Source organism: Perna viridis, chromosome 1, assembly GCF_037379345.1.
Source record: "Perna viridis isolate PV_CMFRI_1.1 ecotype Kerala chromosome 1, ASM3737934v1, whole genome shotgun sequence".
NCBI classification, from domain to species: domain Eukaryota; kingdom Metazoa; phylum Mollusca; class Bivalvia; order Mytilida; family Mytilidae; genus Perna; species Perna viridis.
Genome location: NC_142445.1, coordinates 48,037,247 through 48,045,388, shown reverse-complemented (window position 1 = coordinate 48,045,388; position 8,142 = coordinate 48,037,247). Strand labels below are relative to the sequence as shown.

At 36.1% G+C, this 8,142-nt stretch overlaps 1 protein-coding gene across 1 annotated transcript; it reads right to left on the bottom strand.

The window, feature by feature from the left end:
- Positions 1–911: 911 nt before the first annotated feature.
- On the bottom strand, positions 912–5,370 carry LOC148629097 (uncharacterized). Its single transcript, XM_088543788.1, has 4 exons — positions 5,320–5,370; positions 4,828–5,020; positions 3,962–4,536; positions 912–3,041 (listed from the first exon to the last, which is right to left on the bottom strand). Exons 1-3 carry the CDS (start codon positions 5,335–5,337, stop codon positions 4,070–4,072), a joined length of 678 nt encoding a protein of 225 aa, XP_088399914.1. The 5' UTR covers positions 5,338–5,370; the 3' UTR covers positions 912–3,041; positions 3,962–4,069.
- Between the last annotated feature and the right edge of the window lie 2,772 nt (positions 5,371–8,142).

Sequence of the window (8,142 nt, the reverse complement as noted above, 5' to 3'; positions counted from 1 at the left end):
CATGTTTTTTTTTTTTTTTTTTTTTTTGTTTCCCTGCTCTGAATTCGTGAATTCGCACAGAAATGCACACGATGGATATCATTTGGCATATTTTGTCAATTTTAAAGACGAAAATGTCAACTTTCCAATAAAAACGGGGATGCAACCCCCTGCACCCACCTCTTCATCCGCGCCTTTAATAGTATAGTGATATAAATGTATAAATTGTACTCTTACAAATCTTTTTTCTGAACCTGAAACTCTATAAGACTATTTCAAGCTCATCTGGCATAAACACTGGATAGGAAAACTGAAATATTTCCTGAATTCTTAAGGCGAAGATATGATTTCAAAATGACTGGCACTTCAGACCCTCCAGGGCCTCTAGTTCAAAACAAAAGGGGAAATTGCACAGATATTGTGAGAAAATTCTGACAAAGTACTTCGTAAAAGTTATATGTGGTCTACGCAGATAAACATATACTATCAAAGTTATCTTAAGGATCAACACATTGTAGTTGCATGCATATTTTAAACACTTGAAAAATAAAAAAAAAACTTTTCTGGAGCATACATGCCAGGAAACAACATAAATTCAGATAAAACGACGAACATGGCAATGGATATGACTCCTGGGAAAACAACAAAATGGTATCACTAGAGAGCTATTGAATTGGAAATCTACAAGAACACAGTCTAAAATGATGGTATTACGTACGCGACCTTTGCGCAGCTGGAAAAGACCAAGAATGAAAGAGCTGGAAATTATTGGTCAGACCTGAAATAACCTGCAAAAAGATCAGCGCATAACGAGATCGAAAACGACTGTAGCAGTAGTATGCTCCACAAGAACGAAGAGGGCAAGGTCAAGTAAAAAGCAAGACATTGTAGTCCCTACAGTGTCACCATTACAGGCCTATGCCACAACGAACAACTTTTTATCTTTTTTATTCTATACACAATCAAATTATAAACATTTCCATTTTGTGAAAGCTAATTCATGCACATATACTATACGACAAACGCGATGACTTTTCATTCCGTATTGTCAACTTTCCTTTCATTTATGGCAATATCCCTTCAGCACCTGCGTATTGAGTTTTCATATCACACCTTATACGTTATACCAGAGTTTGCCGTTACTACGCAGACTTTTTGTATCGTGCTAGATTTCTTACAATTAGAAGTTATGTTGCTACACGATTAAAGTCATCACTACAGAAATTTTATGGTCGTCATCATCTGCACAGGGAAAATGCTTTGTTCAACGTGTTATAGTTTTCCTTTCCTCTTCCGTCTACCCTGGACTTTTTATGAGCAACTCGGCGGGTGTTTCTAAAAAAGCAGAGGACGCTTACCGTACCGGTACACATGGTCCATGCTCCCAGTTTTTAGTAGAGTCCGAGTTAATCATTTACTTTTGTTTTGCATGTGTTATTTTAGTTATTTTATGTTCTTTGTTGTGTGTGTCTGTTTTCCCTATCCGGTCTTTGGCCCTGGACTACAGTCTTTCGATTACCGTTATATATAATAACGGTTCCCTTGACCCACTTCATGTCAGTGCTCCATATACCGCACACGGTCTAACTTCTCGATATTGGATTTGGTTTCCTATTTCCTAATCATGAGTTTTGAATACTTGTAAACATTTTTTTAAGTAGATCTTATCATGTATTTGGTTCCAAAAATGACTATTTCTACGAATTTCGAGTTAACTCATGACTCAGTATATTAACTACACACATATAACTGAAAACATCAAATCAATATTTCTTATGGAAAATGGTGTTAAAACAGGGTTTGTTTTCTATGAATTTGCTAAACACATGAGGAACACACCGTCTGTAAAATAAATCACTATAGTAACCGAAAATGTAACTGTAGCTTATCTATATTAAGTCAGTATACTAAGGATTATCCACAAGGGCGTCCTCCCACTACCATATGCAGTCCAACTATATAAAAATACGCAATTTTGTGTTCAATATTCAGTCAGAAAGATGACATATTTGATAGTGGGAGCAATTCCATGTGTAGTCGGGCTGCACACTTGATAGTGGAAGCAAACCCCTGTGTAGTCGGGCTGCACACTTGATAGTGGAAGCAAACCCCTGTGTAGTCGGGCTGCACACTTGATAGTGGAAGCAAACTCCTGTGGGTAGTCCTAAAACTCAGGCAATTGAAATTTGATCAAATATACAAAGGTCCATACGTTAATAAACATGATATCAATGAACTGGAAAGTTCGAACTTGATCTGTAAATTATCATTGTAAAACAGTTTACCAAATGTCAAATGAACATCTGCAAGCAAAAAAAAAGTGTTGGAAACCAGTATATTAGCCACAACAGAAATAAAAAATGGTGACAAAATTACTAGATTTGTAAAGAGGGCGCTAGGATATAATTTGACATTTTTATCAAATTTACTCATGAAAATGGCAAGTTTTACAATAAAAAGGGGGTGCCAACCCCCTGCACTCTACCCAGTGGACCCGCCACTGAAAAATATTATATTCTATTCAATTTATACAAGCCATTACAAAGAATGAAAAAAAAAACGTCAAGTACTTATAACTGCGTCCTAAATGGCCGAATATAGAATATAAAGGAAAAACTTTTTGCCCGTCATGTAAGCTAGTTCTGCATAAATCTATTTTGCTAAACAGTCTCAAATCTTGCACGTGGAATTCCAAGTGTCACAAACTGCTTACTCGAGAGATGATGACAACGTTTACTAAAGTTCGTAACAATATTCTCTATCGTATCTTCATGTAGCGGATGCCGCGTCAAACTTCTTACTGGCATGACTGCTGCACCAGTTGACACTACAAGTTGATCATTTAGAACCTTTCGCCATTTGACCCATCTGGACAGATGGTCGACTGAAACACTTCTTGAAGCTGGTGTGTGTAATCTAGCCCGTTTATGGACAGCTATTCCTAAATAGTCAGACAGAGGCTCAGTCATTTTTACGCAAGTCTGTTACTCAGTTACTACATAAATATCCACTCTGGATTTCTCCTGACTACTAACTTTCAGCCCCAAATCAGTTATCAACACCTATATACGAAGGCAGAATTTATAACAGAAAAAATCATACGAATAATATCCAAGCAAATGAGAAAAAAAAATGTAAAATTGCCAAAGCCAAATAGCATATGTTTAAAATGTCCCGGCCCTAATTAACATACACATATGTTAAAATTATAAGGTGTTAAAAATTAAACTCAACAAGTTCAAAGTAATCTTGAATATTGAAGTAGACGTCATTCAAGTCAAATGAATTCAAAATATCGAAATTTTTCGCAAACAATGAATTGTGTTTTTTTTTTTTTTGTTTAAAATCATTGCATGCAGACGACATTTTTAAATACCCCTTTGATTAATTTCAAATTTAAATATTGTTCAATTACATTCAGATTTATGTAATAAAGGACTAATTGTTCTTATTTTGATTTCTGTACTTCCTATTAACGGATTTCTAAACTTCATTCTACCGAACAATTAAAAAATTCAGGTCACGGTACCAACTTTGCAGTTCAATTAAGTGCCAGTCTCTGTAAGAATCAGGCAGAAGATGAATTATGGTATGAAAAAAAATCACCATTCGACAGTGTAATTAGATTAATTGCACCATCAGAATCAAGGAAATAGGAGAAGATTTCCCATATCGTGTTGGAAAATTGAGATATAATTTCCTTGAAATGCACTAACAATGAACATTTCAAAGGTAGACAACTCGGTCAAAAATATAATTTTTTTAACATTCTACTGAAAATTTTCTAAACAAATCCAGTGGTGCAGAGATCCAATAGTGGCCTTTTCATATAGAGAAATTATCCTTAAGTGAAATTATATTGTCAGCTCGGTGGGTTTTTTAAATGCATGTTTTAGAATTTTCCCATTTTGCCTGATTATTTAAAATTCTTACACTAATACTCAATTATTTGCACGTGGGTAATATCTGAAAGCATGTATACCTTGATAATGACTAAAACGTCGATGGAGAGGATCACCATAGCTTCTTACGTGGTTTCTTGGCGGTATGTGCCATGGAGTGGTAAATGGGTCCGGGGATCTGGCAAATCTTAATTGTGGTAATGATACGGCAGTGGATGGTCAAAAGATAGTCGTGGATGTCCAAAATGGGGTGGCGGGTGGTCAAAATGATGCAGAATTTCACCATTCGGTTCATGATGCCATAGTGGTGGATGCCTTGATGGGTGGTGTGGATGATGATGTCTTGGCGGATGAGATGGATGGGTTCTGTGATGATGTCTGGGCGGATGGTGTGGATCGTGATGTCTAGTTGGATGGGGTGGAAAGCCTCGATGGTAATATCTTGGTGGATGGTGTGGTAGGTGATGTCTTGATAAGTGATGTAGTTGGTGATGTCTCGGCCTGAGTTGGTCATGCGGTGGTTGATGAAATGGGTCAATACATTTTGGGTTTTGCGGAAGACGGTCATGATATTTAAGCTGGTATTTGAAATCACGTTCTTCTTTTCCTCCAGCTTGTGGTGACACATGTGCATGCGATAAACATCCAAAGTTTCCTAAATAGAACATAATTAGTACCATCAAGTACTATAATTGTATAAATGATTATTTTTCTCTTAATTGCGAAAACTATTATTACTACTGACTTGTAATTTCGGTGAAATTTACTTCACACATATACAAAATAAATATTGTACGTAAATATATAATTAAGTTTTAACAAAACAATGTCTGATGTTGTGTACTTGTTCTAAACTTTTTGTTGTTAACTTTTATCAACTACTTAACCACGTCTTAATTTCTAAATCAAAATACATGTACCAACATACTACAGTTTTTATCCATACCTTCGTTTCCATTATTCGGTGTTATTTCGTTCTCATTTTGTTCCATAAGCTGAATGTGAACTTGTGCCATTCTTAGAGATACATCTTCAACTGGTACTTCTTCAAAATGCTCTACAATACGTGTATGCACGACGAGAAATCCTTCAAAATCCGAACCATTTTCTTCATCCATGTCATGTGTCTTGTACTGATTCTAAATGGCATACAAAACTATTTGTAAATTATAAATACCAGTGCCGTATCAGAGAATCAACTAGAGGAGGGGCACCAGGCAAAAAAACCCTTGACAACCCATTTTTGACAACGATTTTACACACAAAAATACGCGTATTTACATTTTTGCAAATTGATAGAGGGTGCTCCCCCAGGATCCACCAACGAATTATATAGTATATTTTTTTTAAATTGTAGTATTAAACCGAATAAAAAACTTAGGGCGACGCAAAATAGTGTGCCGTCATAACACATAGTCCAACCATATCTGATACGAACTTGAATTGGATCTAACATGGACTGATATTGATCGATTTAGTGTCCCTTAGAATGAGGAAGTGAAATGTAAATGCTGTCAAGTGGGTTGCAACAGTGGTCGTCGGATTTGTTTCCTTAAGTTAGAAATTCATTTAAAACCTTAAGAAATTCATATTTTTTTTTTTTTTTTTTTTTTGTCAACTGATGCAGTTTAAGGATTTGTAAAGAATTTACCTCACCGTAGTACTATATGCATACTTATAACAAACGGTTAAAAGAAGGATAACTCTAGTTAATGAGTTAATAAAACAAAATCAATGGCCTCAGTTTTGTATTAATATTCCCGTAGACTTCTATAGTGAAGTGCATATATTTAGGATATTAAAAAAATATGTAAATTGATTCAATAAAACTTTCACTTATGTAGCTTTTGTAAGGACATGTGAAAAATTAATTTCCCGAAAAAAGTAGTGTCAGTTCATGAAGATCGGACAGAAAAGTAGTACTTTCACTTTCGTTTTGCACTCATCAAACCAATCTTTTCAGTAGAACATTTTTATGTTATAATATTAAATTTTCTTAACCAAAAGTTTTAATCTAATAGTGTTATGTTTGCTCTATTTCATCTCATTTCTATTTTCTAGTCATTGTTCATATCTTTTGACAAAACATTTTGACATGGCGGATCCAGGAGGCGGGGGCCCGGGCCCTCCCTTAGAAAATTGCAATTTTTAAAAACGGCTGAAAAATTGTTCAAGATACCCTCAGATTGCAGGATTTGAGGTTAAATATTTTAAAATTTTCTTGGGGTAGCATGCCCCAACCCTCGTAGCAAATTCGAGTCACTTCGTGATCCTCACCGATGATCCCGTAAAGAATTTTTTTTTTTTTTTTTTGGGGGGGGGGGGGTGGGCTTACCTAAAACTCTGGGTAAGCGTCTTCTGCTTTTCTAGAAATACCCACCGAGCTCCTAATAAAAAGTCAAGTTCGGGGTACGTGAAAGAGGAAAGCAAAACTGGCACGTTGAACCAAATCATTTTTCATGGTGCAGATGGATACACCGTAACGACCTACGACCATAATGAATTCAATCTCATAGCAACATAACACATAACCTTTTTCCAGATTCATAACTGTTAGAAGTCTAGCGCGGTACAAAAAAGACTTGCAGCGTGCTCAAGGATAACGTAAGAGTTGTGATATGAAAACTCCATACGCAGGTGCTGAATGAATGTTGCGACAGATGAAAGGGAAGTTGACAATACGGAATGAAAAGTCTTCGCGATTGTCGTATAGTTTGGTCAACACTTTTCGATTGCCATCGATCTCTAAATGTCAGTCAAGATATGAAGCTGAGTTCACTGTGTCTGTAGTATAGTTTATCTCAGGTTCTTTGGGGTATATGCGGTGTATGAAATCCCAGAAACTAGAATTGTTCAACGATAATACGTCATCTACACAGCGGAAACTGAGATCAAAGGATCTGGGTAAACGATGTTCCTTCCTTTGGAATAGATCAGCTATAAAGTCAGTCTCATAAGAGTGAAGGAACAGGTCAGCGAGTAGAGGAGCACAATTTGTTCCCATTGGAATCGCGAGGGTTTGTTGAAAAGCACGCCCACCACACTGGACAAACATGTTTCGATCAAAAACTCCAGGAATTTGAAAACATCTCCGGTATATATTTGGAAGATGATTCGGAATCATTTTTAACCAACTATGAAGACTCTCTACTGAGAACTACATGTACATATCTGTATCTAGGTGTACTGGCTTTCTTTTTGGAGTAATAACAATGTATGCTTTGGAGTCGGGATTTTAACTGAGTATGGGGAGTAGAAGTATAGAAAGTTGAAAAATTATAGGTTTTAATGCTATTGTATTTTGATTATAATTTTGAATTGATTGTTTCCAGAAGATCTTTGGGATTTTTCAGGATCCAGATTGAATTAATACCACTTCCGGAGAATAAGTGTCGTGGTAGGACTGGAAACCATCTTTTACAGCTGTGAGTATAGACGTTAAAAGTTTTAAAAGCTGTTTTGGTGGTGCATATTGCAGGTCCAGCTATGTACAGCATTGTCTGTATGGATTCTTGTGGAGTTTAAAAATCCAATACACAGACGGTAGATCACAATCATTGTCTTTGGTAGAGAGACCGAAAGAGTATATAATAGTATAGATTTATGGTTTTCCACTATCTCTTCTTTGGAGAGTGAGGTAGTAGTATAGGTCTTATTACTGCTATTATTTTCTATTTCTACCTCTGATAATAAACATTGAATGTAATGTGTTTTGCAGGCAAAACAATGTTGTTTTGGGCTTCGTCGGTTGGCATGACAAAATATTTGGTTGTCATGTATAATAGACAATGTTTTTGCTACTTCAGGGTCTTTAAAAAATAGTGTAGCATTGACACTCACTGACCTACTTAAAACTTTCATACGTTTCAAAATTAATGACACAACAGCCTTTACCCACTCTGACAATGAATCAATGTCTTTTTGTTCTCGTTTTATTCATTTTCTTGTATAGTCCTCAAGTACTCAACGACATCCATAAGAATTTTAAAGATGTAATTCTAATTTATGAAGCGTGGTTCACGGTACTTGAGACCTTTAGATAGGACCTTTCAGAGAGATTCGTTTTCGGTCGTGTTTAAAACTCCCGTAATGACGTGACCGTAAGGACTATACTTGAATGGAGAGAGAACAGTCAGGTGGTTTAGCCTTGAAGTCCTCAATCTCGATGTCCTGCAATAGGGTATGTTAGTCTCGTAATGCGACCCCGTGATTTCACGAGAATGGGTCCAAGTCTACCATTCATAAGCATGGAGATTTTCAA